This window comes from Antechinus flavipes, chromosome 3 (genome assembly GCF_016432865.1).
Source record: "Antechinus flavipes isolate AdamAnt ecotype Samford, QLD, Australia chromosome 3, AdamAnt_v2, whole genome shotgun sequence".
NCBI lineage: Eukaryota > Metazoa > Chordata > Mammalia > Dasyuromorphia > Dasyuridae > Antechinus > Antechinus flavipes.
The window spans coordinates 628,151,827-628,173,251 of NC_067400.1; the positions used below are offsets into that span (position 1 = coordinate 628,151,827).

Below are 21,425 nucleotides of genomic sequence, written 5' to 3' on the forward strand. Positions count from 1 at the left end.
GATGCAAAACAGGCTCTTGAAGGTAGTAGAGACGGCACTTACTCAAACTATTATTAGAAGAGACTTAGAAAACCCAACTGCAGTTATTCATCAAAAAAACAAGGGATTCTGGAAGTGTTTCCTTCCCAGGCTCAGCCTGTACATCATTTAGTCATTTATCCTATGTTGGCAGCCAATATGATTGAAAGGCATAAGGAGAGTCCTACAACTTTCAGGGTTTATACCTCATACTCTATATATTCCATATACTCAAACCCAAATTGATTCCTTTTTGCAAGCATTCCCTGAATGGCAATGCTTGTTAACTTATGCTCTAAATCTCCATCATGAATCACCTTTGTGTCTCACATACATGTTGGCCATGAACTTTTGAAACTAAACCTTCTCAGAAGTCACTTTCAGATCCTACCATATTCATAGACGCCAACAAAAATAATAAATGTTTTGTTTATTCTATGGAGTTAGCAATAAAGTGGTTTATTATATCCCATTTACTTTACACAGCAAAATGAACTCTATGTGTTCATTCTTGCTCTGCAATTTTACCCTTATGATTGCAATCTAGTCACGGAGTCAGCTTATGCTGCTGGTGTTTTGTCACTCATCTCAACGGACCAGATAAAATTTTCTAGCTCTAACATTTATCAACTTTTTCAGCAACTTCAACCTCTGTCTGATCAACAAGATTTGTTGTGTCCTACTTGTACCATCACACCCACAGTTACCAGGCCCTATATTTCATGGTAATTCTGTGGCAGATTTTATCCTGACTGCTGTCAGTCATATATATCCTCAGTTTCAAGCTGCTACATACTCTTCTCATCAGTTATATCATCAATCAGCTGGTGCTCTTTAAGTTCAATTTGGTCTTCTTACTAAAGAAGAAGCATAGCAAATAGTTAAAGCCTGTCCGGTTTGTGTCCCATTTCATCTATTCCCTTTGCCTCCAGGATATAATCCAAGGGGGCATAAATCCAATGAGTTGTGGCAAATGGATGTTACTCATTACTCTTCTTTTGGGAAATAAAGATATATTCATGTGATTGTTGACACTTATTCACATTTTACTTTTGCTATACCTATGGATAGGGAAACCACAAAGGCCACCACAGAGGTTATGCTTCAGGCATTGGCCATTATGGGCATCTCTTTAGGAGATAATGGCCTGGGTATACCTCAAAACATTTTCAGGATTTCTGTGCCCAATTTGGCATCAAACACTATAGAGATTATTGTGTCTCCAAGGATGAGCTATAATGGAATGGAAAAACAGGGATATCAAAACTACTTAAAAACAAAAGAAAAGAGACATTCTGCATTAAGAGGAGATATAGACAAAAATCATACGGAAGAGAGCTGATACATCTTTGCCAAAAGCCATAACTTGTAAATTTTTTATTCATTTTAAATTGAAATGCAAAACAAGAAATGAGGAAAAGCCTTTCTGTTATATTCAGCATAAAATAATAAATTTCCATTTCATGAAAACTGATCTAATAAATATTACGTGTTTTCAAAGCTCCCACACCTTTTCTTGTTTCCTTGTAGGTTTTCTTTTGCTCTCTGCCATGACTTTTTATTTTATTTTTTCCTTCTCTCCTTCCCCCTACTCTAAAGAAAGCTACAATTAAAGGATATGTGTGTATCTATATCTATAACTATGTATATAAATATATGTAGATATAGATTTAGATAGATACCTATAAACATACCATCACACACATATGTATATAAACATTCATATACACTTATGTAAAACCATGATATATATGTATACACTTGTCATCTTTTTCTGTGGAGGTGGATAGCATCTTCTTTCACTGGTATAAATCTTTCCATGTTCTTGTTATTGTTTTTTTAAATCAACCAACCCATAATTTCCTTTACCCTAGCAGTATTTCAATATAATTAGTTCCTGAGAGATCATCAAAGAAAGTTTCTTCCTCATTTTCTGCATTCCTTCTATTCTTGCCTACTTTGATTTTAATTTTACAATATAAAAAAATTTTAATTTAAAATAATCAAAATTATCCATTTTACACTTCAAAAATGTTCTCACCTTATAGTATAGTTTAAAGTCTGACATTTTCAAATTTCCTTTCATTATATCCTTTTTCTTTTTTATTTCTTGGTTTCTTTGAAATTCCTGACCTATTGTTCTTTCAAAAGAACTTGGTTATTATTTTTTCCTAGCTCAGTAAGATGACTTTTAGTAACACAATAAAGCTGGCATTAAATAAATTGATTAGGTAAAATTGTCTATTTTATTTTATTGGCTTTACCTACCCATGAACAATATATTATTCTAATAATTTTAATTTAAATGTATTCATATAAAATGTTTTCAGGTTTATGTTCATTAGCTCCTTTATCCATTTTTATACACATATACTCTAATATTTTATACTGTACAGTTATTTTAAATGATTTAAAACAATATCAAATAATATTAGTGACAGTTTTAGTGTCATTTTTTCTCTTTTAATAAATCTATTTTGGTTCGAACTTTGTCTGACATCATAATAGCTAAGTTGGCTTTTTTAGATGATAAATTCTACTTTCGGTTTTTATTTTATCTTTGTGTATTTTTCTCATTTTTATTTTGTTTCCTAAAAACAACATATTGTTGAATTCACATTTTAATCTGCTATCCATTTCTGTTTTATGGATAAAGTTTTTACCAATGACATTCTAAATTATGATTACTTGTTATGTATTTTCCTCTTTCCTATTTTTCCTCACTATCCTTCTTGCCCTATTTACCCTATCCCTCTTCACTCCTCTAATTTATTTCTTTCCATTATTTTTTCTTCTATTCCTTAACCTACATACCTCTAATGCCCTTCCCTCATGGTCTTCCCTTACCCTATCTTCTTGTCCTTTTATTTCTTTCTAAATTAAGAAGAGTTTATACATTTCTAGATATATGTTCTCTCTTTCATCCATTTTTGATTAGAGTAAGGTTCCAGCACTACCCACCTCCCCCATGCTTTTTCTGCTATCAATTCATTTATGGCTCAATTGTATTAAACAGTGATTCCTTTTTATCTCTCTACACAGTTTTGGGGGGTTTTTTGAATGAATTTATACTACACAGCTCAGTCCAAGCCTTTCTTTCAAATTATCCAAATAATTATAACATGTTCACATATAAGAAGTAAACCATTTGACTTTATGGAGGCATTTATATGCCCTAAGTGGAGAGTGGTATACCCCTGAACTAATTGACACACTGTTTTAAAGCATCCTATTCAAAAGCAAAGATTCAGCATGATTTCCCTTTCCTCAGCAAAAATCTGGGAGCATAACAAATAAAATCTACAAAATATGATGATATCTTCATTCTAAGAAGTATGTGTCTCTGCTTGTTATTTTTTCCTTTTATCAAATTCCTCAAAAGATAATTTCCTTTCATCTTCAATGCCTAAATATCAGCAAGATGATTATTCTTCTGATGTTCTATCTCATCATTGTTTTATTTTAGGAATTATTTTAGGAAAAGAACTGCAAAGGATGCACTATGAATGTGACTAGCCCAAGACATCTGACTGAGGAAGTTAGTAAATGGAAAGACATAAAACCGATTCAATTCATTCAGAGATGACTCCCTGAGAGACTGATTCTGAGCAACGAGATATTTTTTCCTTTATTTTGTTTTATTTTATTTAATTTTTTTCAATTGTATTTTATTTTCCAAATATATGTAAAAATAGTTTTCAACATTCATTTTTGTAAGACTTTGTGACCCAACTTTTTCTCCCTCTGTCACTCCCTTACTGCCCTCTTCCCTCAAACCCAAAGTACCGTGATGTAGGTTAAATGTGTATATTTCTTTTAATTATTATTCTATGTTTCTCAAATTTTGCAAGAAAAGATCAGACCAAAAGGAGGAGAAGCCATAAGAGAAAAGCAAACAAAAAGGTAAAATCCTATGCTTCAATCCATTTGCCATTCTCTAATCAGCAATGAAAATAGCTAGATGGCATAATGTATACAGTGCCAGGCCTGAAATCTGGAAGATTATTTTCCTGAATTAAAATCTAGCCTCAGACACTTACTAGATATGTGACACAGCACAACTCACTTAACACTTGTTAGTCTCAGTTTCCTTATTTGTAATTTGAGCTGGAAAAGAAAAAAATAATAACTTTAATATTTTTGCAAGAAAAGCCCAAATGGGGTCATGAGAAATTTGGACATAACTAAAAAGACAGAATAACAATAACACTATAATGATGTTGCGTATTTTCCCTGTGACTATACATAGTTTTGGTTTTTTTCTTTTCTTTTGAAAACTGTCTATTTATATTTCTTGACTATTAATTGGGAAATGGCTCTAATTATTTTTATTTGACTCAATTTCCTGTATGAGAAATAAGGTAAACTTGTTATTTTTTAAAATATTACTTCAGTGTCCATGGTAGTTTTTTTAGCAAAACTATGTTTTCCCTTAATCCGTTTTTATGACTATTTTTGCTTTTACTTTGTCTCAAACCATCATATATTCTACTCCAGATCTGTATTTTAATGCTGATCAATGTTTCTTTCTGCACACATATATTATCTAGGCTATACTGTGACATGTTTAACATGTATAGGATTGCTTGCTATCTAAGGGAGAGGGGGGAGGGGAGGGGAAAAGTCGGAACAGAAGTGAGTGCAAGAGATAATGTTTAAAAAATTACCCAAGCATGGGTTCTGTCAATAAAAAGTTATAATTATTAAAAAATGAAATAAAATAAAAATAAATAAATAAATAAACTACCAAAAAAAAAAGAAAGAAAAAAAGATTCTAAAATGAAGGCTCGCCCTCCCCCTGTCCTCCTCTCAAGCTCCCATTCTTCCCCATCCCCCTCTGTGCCCATTTTCTGGTCCCTACCTGGAAGGAGACAAGAGGCTACGTGAACGTCCTTGAGAGCGAGGGATATAAGTACCGGCCCCAGACCTCCTGGAGCTTCAGAAGGCACTTGGAGCAGCTGGTGGAGGAAGCAGAGCGAGTCCGTCCGCCATCGGCCAGAGTGTCTGCGCTTTCTAGGCTCGAATTACTAGGAAAGTTGTTTTTTGTTTTTTGTTTTTTGTTTTTCTTTCTGTATCATTGCGGTGATGAAGGGTCCCCCGGGGCGCCGGCTTATTGTCCCGATGTTCTCTCGGCCCCAGCGCCGGAAACTCTTCCAATCCAGGGCCGCCAATGGAAGCGAGCTCCCGATTCTGGAGGGCTCTCCCCTGTGTGCGGCAGCAGGGGGGCCTGGGGACAGCTCCTTGGCTACCTCGGCCCCGAACCGGGGCCACACGGACTTCCTGCCTCCCGCCCCGAACGGGCAGCAGGGAAACCGCAAGGTTGTGAAGGAGAAAGGGAAAGGGGACCAGGGAAAGGCCGAGTCCTCCCGTTGGCTGAATGCCGGCCATGTCTCCTTGGAAGGAGAGCGCCCCCCGTTCCTTCCCTTGGAAAACCCTGCCAGCAACGCGATGCAGGGCCGCCTTGTGCCGCTGTGGCCCGAGGCTCTGCCGGGAAGCACCTCCGGGCCCAGGGAAGGCCATCTGGCACAGGATGGCCCAGGTCTTGGGGGGCAAGAGTTAGGAGAGAATGGGAGGAGGCCCCCTGCCAGTCTTACCGAGGACAAACAACTGGGAGAGGGCTTGCACCTTGCCCTTCCCCCTTCTCCCTCCAGGGAAGTGGGGCAGCAGAAAGGCTCCAGAGCCGCCAACGCCAGGTTTTCCAACATGGATAAAAAGCTGCGGACACGGCCCAAGCTGAGCGGCGGCAAGAAGCTGCCAGCGACAACGGGGCGTAAAGCGGCCCTCCCGGGGTTGAAGCGCCCCGAGACCCATCCCGAGGCCGGCCAAGAGGCCTGGATAAAAGACCTGGACTCCCTGCGCAGGCGCATGCTGCAGGAGATCCCGGAGCTTCAGGCTTTGGGGAAGCAGAAGGAGGACGTGGCCGCTGCCATCGGAACCCGCCAGGGCATTGCCAAGATCCAAGAGCATCTGGCAGCGCCAGCAGGAGCCTTGAAAACGGCCCCGGGAGCCTTGCGCCTCCCTCCTCTGCCTTCTCCCTTCAGGGAGGTGGAGCAGGCGAAAGGTCTGGGGTCCCCCAAGGACAGCACGGACCAAATGGACAGAGGGCCGCGGCTGCCGCGCAAGTGCAGTCCAGAGAAGAAACCTCCCGGGCGTTCGGCTCAGCCAGGGCAGAAAACAGCCCTCCGGGACAAGACGCGCCAAATGCCGGCCAGCCCAGAGTTCTGGATAAAAGATCTGGACACCCTGCGCAGGCGCATGCTGCAGGAGATCCCAGAGCTTCAGGCTTTGGGCAAGAAGAAGGAGGATTTGGCCGCTGCCGTCCGAACCCCCCAGGGCATTGCCAAGATCCAAGAGCATCTGGCAGCCCCAGCGGGAGCCTTGCAAACGGCCCCGGGAGACATGCGCCTCCTCCCTCTGCCTTCTCCCTTCAGGGAGGTGGAGCAGGCGAAAGGCCTGGGGTCCCCCAAGGTCAGCACGGACCAAATGGACAGAGGGCCCCGGCTGCCGCGCAAATGTAGTCCAGAGAAGAAGCCCCCCAGGCATTCAGCTCAGCCGGGGCATAAAGCTCCCCTTCCGGGGAGCCCGGAGGCCTGGAAGAAAGACCGGGGCGCCCTGGGTAGGCGCATGCGGGAATCAGTGCAGGAATTGCACGCTCTGGGTAAGCCGGAGCACAGGAGGGCCGGCTCTCTCCGAGCGCCCCGGTCACCTGCCCGGGCTCACGTCCGTTTACCAGCACAGGTAGCAGTCTGGGAAACATCTCTTCAACCCTTGCCCTTCTCCACTGGTCATTTTCCCTCTACTGGCGTAGAGCAGCCCAAGGACATCGGGTACCCAGAGGCCAGAGGCGTGCAAGCAGACAGAGGGCTGCGGGGGCCGCCAAAGCCCTGGCCGGCCCGAGGGCTGTCTGAGAGTGGCGCTGAGCCGCAAGAGAAAGCGGCCCCGCTGACCAACAAGCGCAAGAGGGGCCTTCCTGAGCCCACTCCGGAGGTCTGGAAGAAGCTCCGGACCTTCCTCAGCGCCAACATGCCCAAGGCTCCCCAGAAGAAAGACAAGCTGGCTGGCTCTGTCGGGGTCCCCCGGCCACCTCTCGAGGTCCAAGAGCGCTGGGGAACCCCAGCAGAAGGTCCCGCACCCAGGCAGACGCAGGCTGGCCTCCGGACAGCTGCCAGAGACACGACTCGGAAGGCCGATAAAAAGCCGGCTGAGCCCATCCCCACTGGGACTTCTCCGAGGGTGGCAGGGGCCCTTCGGCCTCCAGCTCCCTGGAGACAGTGGAGGCCTGAGCGGGAGGGCCTGAAGAGGAAGGCCCAGCGGGAGCGGGAGATCGCTGCCAAATACACGGCCCTGGACAAGAGGAACTTTTTCGAGGAGCGGCAAAAGGACATGGACATCGCAAGGTACTATGTCTACATGGTCTGAGCAGAGTCGCTAGGACTCTTGGGCCCCGCGGGCAGCCAGTGTGGGGAGAGAATTTTCTTAGGATGTCTGAGGGATAGACAACTTGTGTGGCTGCTTGCCAGTCCAGCAGGGAATCCAGAGCCAGGGGAGCATTAGGGAAACTTGCAGCAGGAGGTGGAAAGCTCTGGGAAGGGGGAGAGAGTGTTTTAGGTTTTTATTCGGGTAGAGCGGTCTGAGGGATCGTTAGTCAGTAATGCTCCATTGGGAAGAAGTGACAAACGCTGGGAAGTGATGGTGGTGGTAGTGGTGGAAGAGGAAGAGGAGGAGGAGGAGGAGGAAGAGGAGGAGGAGGTGGAGGATGAGGAGGTGGTGATGGTGGTAGTAGGGGTGGAAGAGGAAGAGAGGAGGAGGAAGAGGAAGAGGAGGAGAGGAGGAGGAGGAGGAGGAGGAGGAAAGTGGAAGTGATAGTGGTGGTAGTGTAGAAGGAGGGGGAGGTGATGGTGGTGGTGGAGGAGGAGGAGGAAGAGGAGGAGGAGGAGGTGGTGGTGGTGGAGGAGGAGGAGGAAGAGGAGGAGGAGGAGAAGGTGATGGTGGTGGTAAGAGTGGAAGAGGAAGAGGAGGAGGAGGAGGAGGAGGTGGAGGTGGAGGAGGTGATGGTGGAGGAGGAGGAGGAGGAGGTGGTGGTGGTAGGGGTGGAAGAGGAAGAGAAGGAGGAGGAGAAGAGGAGGAGGAGGAGAGGAGGAGGAGGAAGTGATGGTGGTGAAGGAAGAGGAGGAGGAGGAGGAGAAGAGGAGGAGGTGGTGGTGGTGGAGAAGGAGGAGGAGGAGGAGGAGAAGGAGGAGGAGGTGGAAGAGGAGGAGGAGAGGAGGAGGAAGAGGAAGAGAAGGAGGAGGAGGTGGAAGAGGAGGAGGAGGAGGTGATGGTGGTGGAGGAGGAGGAGAGGAGGAGGTGATGGTGGTGGTAGGGGTGGAAGAGAAAGAGGAGGAGGAGGAGGAGGAGATGTTGTTGTGGTGGAGGAGGAGGAGGAGGACGAGGAGATGCTTATGGTGGTTGAGGAGGAAGAGGAAGAGATGGAGGTGATGGTGGTAATGATGGTGGAGGAGGAGGTGGAGGTGGAGGCAGAAGAGGAGGAGGAGGAGGAGGAGGAGGTGATGTGATGGTTGTAGTGGTGGTGAAAGAGGAGGAGGTGATGGTGGTGGTGGAGGAAGATGAGGAGGAATAGGAGGAGGAAGAGAAGAAGGTGGTGGTAGAGAAGGAGGAGGAGGAGGAGGAAGAGGAGGAGGAGGAGGTGATGGTGGAAGAGGAGTTTGAGGAGAAAGTGGAAGTGATGATGGTAGTGGTGTAGAAGGAGGAGCAGGTGATGGTGGTGGTGGAGGAGCAGGAGGAGGAAGAGGAGGAGGAGGTGGTTGTGGAGGAGGAGGAGGAGAAGGTGATGGTGGTGGTAGGGGTGGAAGAGGAAGAGGAGGAGGAGGAGAAGGAGATGTGGTTGTGGTGGTGGTGGAGGAGGAGGAGAGGAGGAGGAGGAGGAGGAGGAGGAGGAGGTGATGCTTATGGTGGTGGAAGAGGAAGAGGTGGAGGTGATGGTGGTGGTGATGGTGGAGGAAGAGGTGGAGGTGGAGGCAGAAGAGGAGGAGGAGGAGGAGGAGGAGGAGGTGATGTGGTGGTTGTAGTGGTGGTGGAGGAGGAGGTGATGGTGGTGGTGGAGGAAGATGAGGAGGAGGAGGAGGAGGAGGCTATTCCCCAGTTCCTTAAGCCAGACCAGTGGGTCCAATAACACTGGGTCTTGTCATCTGCCTGCTAATGTTGACATAGTCTTCATGCCACCATTGATTTCTGCTTTCAACTGGTCCCATCCAAACATGGAAAAAGCCCAGCATCCCTGGGGAATCCCATTGCTCCAGAGTAGGGAGGAACAACAGCAAGGGGCAGGCCCAGCACTGGAACAAGGGAATGCTCCCAACTGCACTTTCCTGGGCAAGGGAGACTTGGGGAAGAGGACTGGGAAATGGCAGGACACTAGGACTCTTTGATCAGACCCGAGCAGCTAGGAGTATAGGTGGGTCTCTGGCCACCAAATGGTTGTGCAGATAGATAAGGACAGACAGGATTAGAAATCCTCTAGAAGATCTTTTTTTCTGATAGGAGAAGCCACCACTGGCTCTCTTCTCCCCAGGGACTAGATAGATGGGCAAAGGCAATTCTTTGCAGGTGTAGGACTTAGGGCACATGGAGCTTGGAATACTGTACTTGGAGGCAATATAAAGATGCTGAAGAAATAAAGATGCTGAAGAAATATGTCTATAGGTCTGTGTGTGGGGTGGGTTTGGGTGACTGGGGGATGTTTCATGAAGGAGAGGACTTTCCAGGGTTGCTGGGGAAAAGCCCAGTGCTGTGCCTAAAATGTGTATCTCCAATCTAGGTCAAGACTGAAGAGAAGCCTACAAACCTAAAGGGGAAAGTGAAATCCAAAGGAAAGTAAGGAGATGAAACCGTTGACATTGCCCCTTGGGAAGGTGAAAGCTGTATGGCATGAGAAACATTCTCCTTTTTAGGCCAGTTGGAAGCAGTTCTCAGAGAGAGTGAGAGGGCACAGGAGTAAGTTGATTATAATGAGCTGATATGATGAGCCCAATGAAATGAATCCTTGAGATAAGGGGATCCACTGGGAGTGTAGTGCAAAGGGAGGTAGATGGAGCTGAAGGAACTCACAAGCCAGAGATATGTAAGAGTGAAAGAGCTTCAAGGGTGGTAGGGAAGATGGGGAGATGGTGCACAGTCGTCACACCTTACTCTCCCAGATGTGGCTCAGAGGTGGACTGAGGGACACGGTTGGTTGAGTATAGAAATGGGGCAGGTCAGAATGTGGTAGGATGATCTGTTGTGACTAAGGGAGCTCATCTGACAGCACATGGAGTATTTAAGTGAATTTTCCAGGACTTAGCAGGGGAAAAATGGCTTTCTAGCATGAGAAAAGGGGATGTGTACGTTGGGTGCTTGTGTGTGTATTTTGAAGTGTTGAGTCGAAAATTTGCATCTCCAATATAGGTCAAGACTGAAGAGAAGCCTACAAAGCTAAAGGTGAAGGTGAAATCCAAAGAAAGGTAAAGAGCTGATGCTGCTGACATTGCCCCTTGGGAAGATGAAAGCTGTATGTCATGAGAAACGTCCCCCTTCTTTGGCCCATTCAAAGCAGTACAGACAGAAAGAGAGAGAGAGACAGAGAGAGAGAGACAGAGAGAGAAAAAGAGAGAGAGAGAGAGAGAGAGAGAGAGAGAGAGAGAGAGAGAGAGAGAGAGAGAGAGAGAGAGAAGGGGCATGGGTGTAAGTCAACTGATGAGCTGACATCTGCACAATGAAATGAACCCTGGAGATAGGGATGCACTGGGAGTATAGTGTAAAGCAAGGTAGATTGGGGTAGAGAAACTCACAAGCAAGGGGAAAAGAACTTCCTGGGTAGTAGGAAGATGGGGAGATGCTGCATAATGGTTGCTCCTTATTCTCCCAGATTTGGCCCAAAGATGGATTGATGGACAGACTGTGTTGAGTGCGGGATGGAAGGGAGGAAGGAGAGGCGGGACTTGGGCAGAAGTGGGCTTAGGCTTCCAGGTGCTGAGCAAAAGCAAAGCACTTTTGAGGCGAGACAGGGGGACAAAGGAGAAGCAAGGCAAATAGCATGGAGGGAAATAGAGTTAGTGATCACAACTGTGATAAACATGAGGTATTTCATCAAGGCCTCATTTCTGAGGCCGATACCGAAGGGAGTCAAAGGACCAATGAGATGAGTCAGTCATCCATGGAGGTGGAAGCAAGCAAACTTGAGTTCACTGTGGTTATTTGCCTTGGGCTTTTTTAGTTGCCATAGATAAATGAGTGAAGAAGGTCACTTGATCCAAAGTCAACTCTACAGCTGGGAAAGTAAAAATTTTATGAAATCATCTCTTTTTTTTATTACAATATATTCAAAATATAAAGAACAATTCAGTAAATATAATCATCGATAAATGTTTTTTTGTCTTTTTTTAATTTCATAGAGATAAGAGGGATATGGGAAATTTCTTGTGACTTTTCATTACAATTACTGAGATGTGGCAACTGAATATTACCAGAATCCAGAGTTGGAGAAGAGTAACCAAAGCTGCCAAGTAAATTGATGGGAATAAGATGGTGATCAGGTGTTATGAGTTCAAATGTTGGAGTTCTTGTTCTTCTCAAAACACAGCCGGTTTAGCTTAGATCCCTCCGAATATCTCCAAATCCAAAGGTTCTGTCCTTCAGCCTCTGCCTCTGCTTTCTTCAGCCTCCGACCAACACAGAGATGGAATGAATCTCTTGTCTCCTTCACTTGGGGCTTGGCTAGCTTTCTGGTGACTCTTTCAGACCAGCTTGGTCTCAGTGGGGGGCGTGCAGGAGCCCAGCCACCAGCTACGGTGGTGTGAGATGAAGATAAATCTGGTTGTCCACTGAACTCTCCACTTGTAGCTTTATCCTCTGAAAACTCTTCGTCTGCCACCAGCCAGCCAAGTGGAATGTATTCTGCCTTGCCTCGGAAAGAGGGCTTCTGGCGTAATTCCGCTGAAATCCGTCAAAGTGCTCTCTGCACCAGAGTCGCTCCTCTCGAGTCCAGCTGAACTCTCTTCTGCGACCAGCCAGCCAAGAGGAAAAATGTATTCTGGAATAGATCTCTCATCACTGGCCTTATAATCTGACTCTTCTGAGAGAATGGGATTATGGGTTTTCTCCCATAGTGCTCTCTGGCCCAAAGAGCTTTAAGGGAGGTATGAACTCCCTTGAAGTTAAAAAGTTTACTTTGTGAAGCTGGCATACTTGTGAACTCCAATGAGTAAAGGTGTTTACACAAGCCTTGTATTAATTAGTTCTACTTAGTACCTTGTTTCAGGTTCTGGCCAAAATCTTCTTGTAAGATTAGATCAACTCTAATGAGTTAGCAGTTAGTAAGGATTCCAACAATCAGGCTCTTTGAGAGTAAAATAGGGAAATTACAGGAAACTGAGATTATCGCCATATATCTTCACATAAGGAGCTTTGTGATGGTCATGAATTTCATGATAGCTTCCAGGTTTGTCTAAAATAAAAAGGACATTATATCTAAAATTGTGAAACTATTGGTTAAGTTATTAGGGTCTATTCTGGTAAGGTTAAATAGTTCCATAAAAGAATTTGTGCATTGCTCCATTTATAGAATCATTCTTGCAAACAATCCTTGACCAGAGGGGGAAAATAATTCTTGTATAGAATCTTATTGTGAATTATGAAGTGAAGTTGCCCTGTAGTAACATTTCATTTTTAATCAATTTAATATATTTAATGCTCTTAATCCTAATGTACTCCAGTTTTATAGATTTGATTTTGTTTTCAGGATTACAATATCATGAAAGATGACCATCTGTTTGTGTGCAAATAATCGTGAGCTTCTGAGAGATTCTTTTGGACCAAACTACAGTATATAGTATCAATCTGGAATTCCAAAATATAATTATTTTCTGATTTATAGTGATAGATTTTATACAAGGATTAATTTAAGTTTTAAGAGAAAAAGAAAAAAGATATCGAATACATCCAGCCCTAGCATGATTAGTGAAAGTTTCTATGTCATGTAAAATCCCACGAGATTATTATCTGATGCTATTCTTTAGTTTTGATTGTCTGCATTATCATAACAACAATAGTCCACCACTCAGTGGGAATGCCATGTGTATCCCAAAGGAGGTGTGCAGTCCCATAGCTACTCAGGTGGACATGTACTGGAGAAAGTTGAGAGGATAACTTGGGCATGACCCTTTAAGGTAAGATTCTCTTGATCTGATTTTCCCACAGGGTGCTTCTTTTTGAACCTGCAATACCCTGTAAAGAGTGGAATGTTGGCTACTTCTCTGGTGATTCCAAAACTTCACCGTTACTCTTAGCTAAAGTTAAAAAGAACTCAGGATGCTTCATCCCACAGTATATGCATTGATTCATTCTGCGTCCCTGTTCTGAGACACTGCAGACTAGTACTATTATGCTCATGTCCCTCCTTCTTCTCATAGCCTATCTGTATAAATGCAATTCAAACAATGATTGCTTTATATCTAATCTCAATGTTACAATGTTTCACATAAGATCTAAGTGTATATGATCTTACTCTTTTAAATTTAAGAATAAAGTATCTTCCTATCCTAAACTTCAGAATAAGTGTTTGGGTTTGTCATCTGCCTGTTACTAATTTTATTTTCATGTATAAGATAAGCTCCTTGAAAGAGCTAAGGGGATTATGGAAACAATTGGGTAATGTTATATCAGTTGTTGAGAATGAGATCAATGTATTCTTTAGAGAGTTCAAGTCAGAAACACTTCTTATCTCTATTAAAAAGAATTTTTGTGCAATTACTTTTCTTTTCTCAGAGGATAGTGATTTATGGTATATCTTTTGTTACAGTAAAGAGACATTCAGTTTACTTTGAACTAATGTTTACTGGGGGATTAATTCATGTATGTGAGGCATGTTATAAAGTGCAAGCAAGTTACACAACGATTTAAAAAGCATTTGGGAGTAGTATAATGTCAAGTCCATTTGAACAGTATGGTAACTGAATGGGTTGTATTATAGGCAAATCTTTTGATACAATCTGAAATTCATCACTTAGTCTGTTTATACATCCCATTCCAATTAGAATGCAATAAACATTTCCTAGGTAAAGTGACTTGTGTGACAATTTAACGTAAGACTATAAGTCAGCTACCTAGAGTGTTGTTATTTATGTGCACATATATTTTAGACCCTTAGCAGCATTTCCTTCTCTGACTGGAGGAAATGGGAATTAGATTAAATAACCAGAGTAAATAACTGGAAGAAATAGCTGGAGTAACTTTTTTAAAAAAGAAAATAATAGGATCATGTAAAGGTCAAATATAAAACCTGGGTTAAGAATCTTGTATATATCAAAGAATATGCTAGATTACATCACAAGACAAACTATAGGTAGTAAACTTAAGTATATTTCCTTTTGGGGACTTGAATCTGAAGTCAGGAATGGCAGAAGTTTAATGATGGAATGAATACCAAATTAAAAGGTGCTCAATTTTAATCCTTTCAATAGTATTTTATTTTTCCAAATATATACAAAGAGAATTTCAACATTCATTTTTATAAAACTTTGTGTTCCAAAATTTTCTCCTTCTCTTCACTACTTTTCTTATCCCTAAAACAGCAAGCCATGAAGGTTGAATATGGACAATTCTTTTAAACATATATTTACATTTGTCATGTAATGCAAGAAATTTCAAATCCAAAGGGGAAAAGTCACGAGAAAAAAGAAAATCAAGCAAATAACAATGACAAAAAGAGGAAAATGCTATGCTTTGATCCCCATTGAATCTTTATAATTCTTTCTGTAGATGCAAATGGTATCTGAAATCTATTTTCCTAAAACTATTACCATTGTGTTAAATCACTGAATTGCATTGAATCCAAGTCCATCACACTTGATCATCACATAATTTTATTGTTATTGTGCACAAGGTATTCTTGGTTCTGCTCCCTTCATTCAGCATCACTTAATGTATGTCTTTTCAGTCTTTTCTGAAATCAATCTGTTAATCACTTCTTATACAACAATGATATTCCATTCTATTTATGTATCATTACTTATTCAGCCATAAGGCACTCTACTTTAGCTTGCATAACTATGTGGGTAAATATAATTTTCGTACCAGATGGGCTCAGCCTCCAAATCAGATCCTTATCAAATCTTTTAGACTCTCCTTTCATCACACTATTGGCAGTAAATAAGATCAAGAATCCGGCGTAGATAAAATTAAGAGCACCAAGGAATAGGGAGGATAGATTCTCTAGTATATTAGTTCCTAATTTGATAATCTGCCTATAACTATTATTAGTAGTGTTCAATTAAAATCATGAGGTTGGAGCTAATTCTCATCACAAGTCATAGTTTTGGACAATCAAAATTAAAGTATTATTATAAATGGTATTGAAATCTGTTTGCAAACTGAAAAGAGAGCTCTACAAGTGATGTGCATTGAAGAAGCTTCTCTGAGAACCCATTTCAGAATTTTGGAGAGGAGAGGCTTTCAGAAAGCCAGATGACTGTACTAGGAGATATTCTCAGAGAGTGGGCTATTGCATGAGACATCTTAGCCTAAGGTATCATGAACAATGCCCATGAGTTAGTGAGAGAGAGGCTCAATCTTTACTCTTTGCTTTCATTCCTTCCCCATGCACGTCGTTCTTTGTAAGGAAGAGATGTGCATTTAAAGTGATCTGAGATGCTTCTTTGAAATATTTGATCATGGAGAGATATCCCTGACCTTGAGTTATTATTTATTAGTCTAAGTAATACATCAATTAATCATAGCTGGATCTGTTTCAGAATTTCATTTAGTACTGGGAGTCCCAGGACCTGATTTCCAATGTATGCTCTGTTACTAGCCTATCCCCCTCAGTTTTTTGTACCTTTAACTTTGAGATCAATTCTGTATCTATCTTGCATATATTCCATTATTAGAATGTGAATTCCAGAAGGGAAATCATGAATAAAAATAAGATGAAGAGAATTTTTTTTAAAATAGTAATTATAACTTTGAATGTGAATAGGATAAACCCAGCCATAAAATGAAAATGAATAGTAGAATGGATTAAAAAATAGAATTCTGTAATATATTGTTTACAAGAAACATGTGCAAAGTCAAAATAGAGGTTAGGTGTTGAATTTATTATGTGTCAGTTGATATAAAAAGTCAAAAATGGAAATAATGATCTCAAAATTATCACTGAATAGATTTAAATAAAACAACAACAACAACAACAAAACACAATGAAATAACATCAATACTGAACTTATATATACCAAATACTATAGCATCTAAATTTTTGAAATGAAAGAGGTTTTTAAAATGATACTTGGAGATAGGTAGTAATTTTATAATAGCAGAAGACTTTAATCTTCCCTTCTCAGAACTAGATAAAACTAACGAAATAATTAAAAAAGAAGTTAAGCAAGTCATAGAATTTTACTCAACTTGATATGAAAGATATCATTAGAAAACTGACTTGAAATATAAAGGAATACTTTTTTTTACACAACAATTCATGGTACCTTTGCAAAGATTGACTAGATAGTAGTACATTAAAATATATTTAAAAGAAGAAAAGCAGCAATATCAAAATTTATCATTTTCAGATCACATTAAAATAAAAATTGTATTAAAAAGGGACTTACCAACTTCAATTAAAATGAAATGGAAATAAAAAAATCTCATGTTAAAGAGAGAGTGAAATGAACAGATTTTAGAAATAAATTTATCAAAGAGAAGATACTATTAAGACAATATAAGACAATAAGCTTTGGGATACAGCAAAAACAGTAATTAGAGGAAAACATATGTCCAAATGTTTATATCAATAAAATAGAGAAAGACTACACTAATAAATTGAATATGAAATTTAAAAAACTAGAAAAGGAACAAATGAACCCCCTCCTCCAATTAAATATTAAACTGGAAATTCTAAAAAATTAAAGGTGATGTTATTAAAATTGAGAGTAAAAAATTGAATTGTAAATAATATTAGAAGTTAATTTTATGAAAAAGTTAATACAATAAACAATTGGTTAATCTGATTTAAAACAGAGAAAAATTAGAGTTTCTTATTAAAAACAAGAAAGCTTCATTAGTTAACAATGAAGATGAAATTAAAGCAATTATTAGGAGTGATTTTGTACCATCATATGCCTATAAATTTAATAATTTTAGGTGAAATGGAAAAAAGAATTACAAAAAATATATAAATTTACCTTTAATAGCTGAAGAGAAATAGGATATCTTAATATATCTGTTTCAGAAAAAGAAATTGAAGAAGCCATAAAAGAAATTCCAAAGGTAAAAAAAGTAGCAGGACCAGTTGGATTTGCTAGTGAATTCTATTAAATATTTAAAGATCGGCTAATTCCAACATGAAACAAATTATTTGTCACAATAAATAAAGAACAGATTCTACCAAATTCCTTTCAGGAAGCAAATATGATACTGATGCTTAAACCAGGATGACTAAAAACTGAAAAAGAAAATTGAAGACCAATTTTATTAATGAATGTAGATGCAAAAATTCTAACTAAAATACTAACTTAAAGATTACAGCAACACAATACAGATATTATACATTATGATAAAACGGAATTTACACCAAGGTTTTAGGAATGGTTTGAAATAAGGAAAATTACTAAAATTATTGATTGAATCAATAAAGTAAAAAAAAGTTATTTCATCAATTGAGGTAACAAAAACTTTTGCTAAAGTTCAACACTTATTTTAAAAATTAAAATTCTTGAAAGAATTATTGTGAATGGACTTTTCTTAAATTTATTGGAAGTTATTATATAAAACAACATCATGCATTATTGCAATAGTAATAAACTAGCAGCCTTATCAGAAATATCAGGGGTGCAAGAAGGATGCCAACTGTCACCAACATTATTCAGTATTGTACTGGAAAGCCTATCAAAAGCATGAAGAACACAAAGGAATCAGTAAGAACTCAGAGCTGAGTTACTAAAGGGCTGAGCTAATAAAGCTATCTCTCTCTCTTTTTTAAGATATAATGATATACATAGAAAATCATGATGATTCAACTAAAAAGTTAATTGAAACAATAATTTTAGCAAAATAGTAGAAAATAATCAGCATTCCTATATGTCAAAAACAAAACTCTGCAAAAAGTAACAGAAAAAAAATCGGATTTAAAATAATTTTACACACTATAAGATATCTGGGAGTACAATTTCTGAAACATAACCAGAAATTATATAACTATATAACAAATTTACAAAAGATATTTTATGCAAATGAAATCAGATTTAAACAACTGGAGAAATATTGTTTACAGGGAGGTTGGATCAATAGATTAAAAAAATAATTTTCATTGATTAATTTATATATTCATCACCATCCCAATTAGATGATAGAATTTTTTTTAAATGAACTGGGAACAAGATTTACAAAATTCATTTCCAGAAACAGAAAGTCAAGAATAACTAAGGAAATATTGGAAAAAAATATGTAAAGGAAGGAAACTTATGGAAGCATCAGATCTTAAATTGTATGTCTAGTACTGCCTAAGAAATAGAAAGATATGTCAATGAGATAGAGTAAATGGACAAGTTCAGTTGCAAATAAACATAAGAAGCCTTTTTGCTGACTAGTGTAAAAAGACTTAAGGTTTTGGGATAATAATTCATTATTTGATAAAAGTTGTTGGGAAAACTGGAAAGCAATATGGCAGAAACTGGGCATAGATCAGCATCTTACATCTTTTACCCAGAGAAGGTAAAAACGGATACATGAAAGATATAGAGAGATTTTAGAAGAAAATTAGAGAAATACAGAACATAGTACTCATCAGAATTATGGATAGTCAAGGAACAAGTCAAACAAGTGAAAGAGAACAAAGTTAAACATAAAATGAATAATTTTGATCACATTAAATTAGAAAGGTTTGTAAGAAATGAAACACATTATCCAAGGTCAGAGGAAAAGAAAAAAACATATTTTTATACACAATTTTTAACATTCGTTTCTATAAAACTTTGTGTGCCAAATTTTTCTCCTCCTCTTCATTGCTTTTCCTATCCCTAAAACAGCAAGCAATGTAGGTGGAATATGGGCACTGGAGGAGGATGGAATATCACAGACAAAAAAGAAGAGGTTTTGGTAGGCTTGGGGAAAAGATGATAGGGTGTAGAATTTGGGCAGGAATATTATGATTGCCTAAACTGAGAAAGGTGATTGACATTCAGGTGAAGTTGAACCATATTCCTCACTAACAGTTAAGGAATGTTAATTGCTTTATGGGGCCCATCTGTATTTTGTAGTTTTGCTAGGGGATCAGAACTAATAGATTTGCTATCTCTTTGGAAGAGATAAAAATTCCTAACTATATGCAAGCAGGAAAGGAAATATATTTTGGGCATGAGAATTTTGCAGGGCTAAACAAGTAAATATCTATCAGGAATCCTAGAATAGTGGAAAGAGAGATAATAAGGTTTCTTTTAAACTAAATTATCTTTGAGCTAACTGAACTGGATTTCTGAGTTCAGACCGATCTAAATTCCTGAGTTTAATCCGAGCCATGTGGATGTAGAACCAGTCATAAAATTAATGTGCCATAAAAATCAGGAATATTGTAGAATCAACATAGTAGAAATCAATAGAAAAGAAATTTTAAGTTTTGATCTTTTCATAATAGATATAGACAAATACCTAAGTAAATACATATTTATAATGTGTGCATGTATTATTTATATATGGTACCTGGATAAATAGATAAGCATATATTTTATAATTTTGCATTTGGAGTCTACCTTCTGTCAGTCAAAAACTGGAAAACACGATTCTTGTCCATCTACAACAAGAGGCTGAAATTGTAACATACTAAAGTGTGAATTTAAGGAAAATTGAAGATGTAAGAGTAAAACCAAATTGTTTTGTTTTTAATAAAAAGCCTTTTTTGACTTCAAAAATAACTTTGCAAGATATTACAACAAATATTATTATTACAATTATACAGATGAGAAAATTGAGACTCAGGGAATTTCAACTCTAAAAAAATCTTAGGGTACTCCTAAATAAGAGAGACAGTAAACTTTGAGCATTTCTAATTCAAAATTCAGTACCTTACCTTCTATGTCACATTGCCTCACCAAATATTTGGAGAACTTTTCAACCTAGAGAGCTCAAGATGGGGAGGAAAGGAGAAATGTACTTCATACGACACGAGTACAGTTATGGTCTAATGCAGAGGTGTCAACCACACTGCCAGGGGCCATATTGTCATACATGATATTTCTTAGTTTGACTTGTACTAGACTAAATTTAACTTGGAAATAGTTAACAAATGTAATAAAAATACAATAAAATTCATATGATATTTATATTTTAAAACAAAGACATATGTGACTCACAAGTGAACTTGGATGTATAGATGGTCTTTACTTCAATTTGAATAATAGAATAAAAATGGATTTCTAATCAGGAGGCAGGTGTTCAAGAACTGACTGATACATTTGTAATCTGTGTTATAAAGTTCAGGACATACAGTCTGTAATAGAACAATATGTTCTAAAAGAGGAAAGTGTTTGAATGCATGATCAAAAAGTGTTTTTTCCCTAGTATTAGGTCCCACAATTCTTAGAATCCGGTGTTCTTGCTCCTTTCCTACCAGCTTCTGAAATTATTTGCTTGCTATTTTGTTAGGGCAGAATGCGGGGAGGAGGTATATATGGATTTAATGTGGCAAAGCAGATAGAAAGGTGTTCCATGCCACAAAGCATACCAATGTTTGAGGATTTGGGAGTCACAGAAGATCAGCACAAAAGGGCTAATGGCTGGGAACCACGCTGCCATGAGGTCTGAAATGGCCAGGATCCATTGATTAGATTTCTTACTGTTAAAGAGAGAAAATGACAAACCAGAATAAATAGAATAAAAGGAGGCATATATGCTCACTAGTAGGAGAATACCAAGAGTGGCTCTTTTCTCAGGGAAAGTTCTGGGAGAGAGATGTGAGCTATGAATATGTTGGACTTGCTGATGGTGTCTGTGTAGGAGAAGCACTAAAAAGGCATCAGCCCAGATCATGAATCCCATACATATAATATCAGGAATAGAAAAGACAATTGCAAAAAGTGAGACATTGAAAGAGATAGGACAGAACATTGACCCAGTATCCCAGATACCACATCCTTGTATCATTAGTCATATATATTGCTTTATGCATAGTTCCAAGCAAAGTAAAATTGACCAGCAGGGAGAAGCATCAGCAGAAGAAGCAAGAAGGGACAATATAGTTTGGGGCTTGGGTTTTGAATTCTGCCCAGCTGGAGTTACTGGGACTGATAGTGATGACCTGAAAACCACTCAAAAGGCAGGTGATGTTGAGGGAAACACTCCGGGATATATTATAAAGATAAACAATGAGTTTACATCCAAAAGGACCCAAG

At 39.5% G+C, this 21,425-nt stretch overlaps 4 protein-coding genes across 4 annotated transcripts in view; 2 read left to right on the forward strand and 2 right to left on the reverse strand.

The window, feature by feature from the left end:
• LOC127556669 (uncharacterized) overlaps positions 1 to 13,800 on the forward strand; it is a 170,406-nt gene extending 156,606 nt beyond the window's left edge. The window contains exons 3-4 of the mRNA XM_051989955.1: positions 10,462 to 10,517; positions 11,448 to 13,800. Of these exons, the coding sequence (XP_051845915.1) occupies positions 10,462 to 10,492 (31 nt within the window). The 3' untranslated portion in view covers positions 10,493 to 10,517; positions 11,448 to 13,800. The remainder of the gene's footprint in view (positions 1 to 10,461; positions 10,518 to 11,447) is intronic.
• Positions 1 to 21,425, forward strand: part of LOC127557646 (uncharacterized) — a 370,654-nt gene that overhangs the window by 321,583 nt on the left and 27,646 nt on the right. The window lies entirely within an intron of this gene.
• Positions 1 to 21,425, reverse strand: part of LOC127556679 (uncharacterized) — a 346,970-nt gene that overhangs the window by 140,557 nt on the left and 184,988 nt on the right. The gene's annotated exons all lie outside the window — the stretch shown is intronic.
• Positions 1 to 21,425, reverse strand: part of LOC127556670 (clusterin-associated protein 1-like) — a 161,743-nt gene that overhangs the window by 132,608 nt on the left and 7,710 nt on the right. The gene's annotated exons all lie outside the window — the stretch shown is intronic.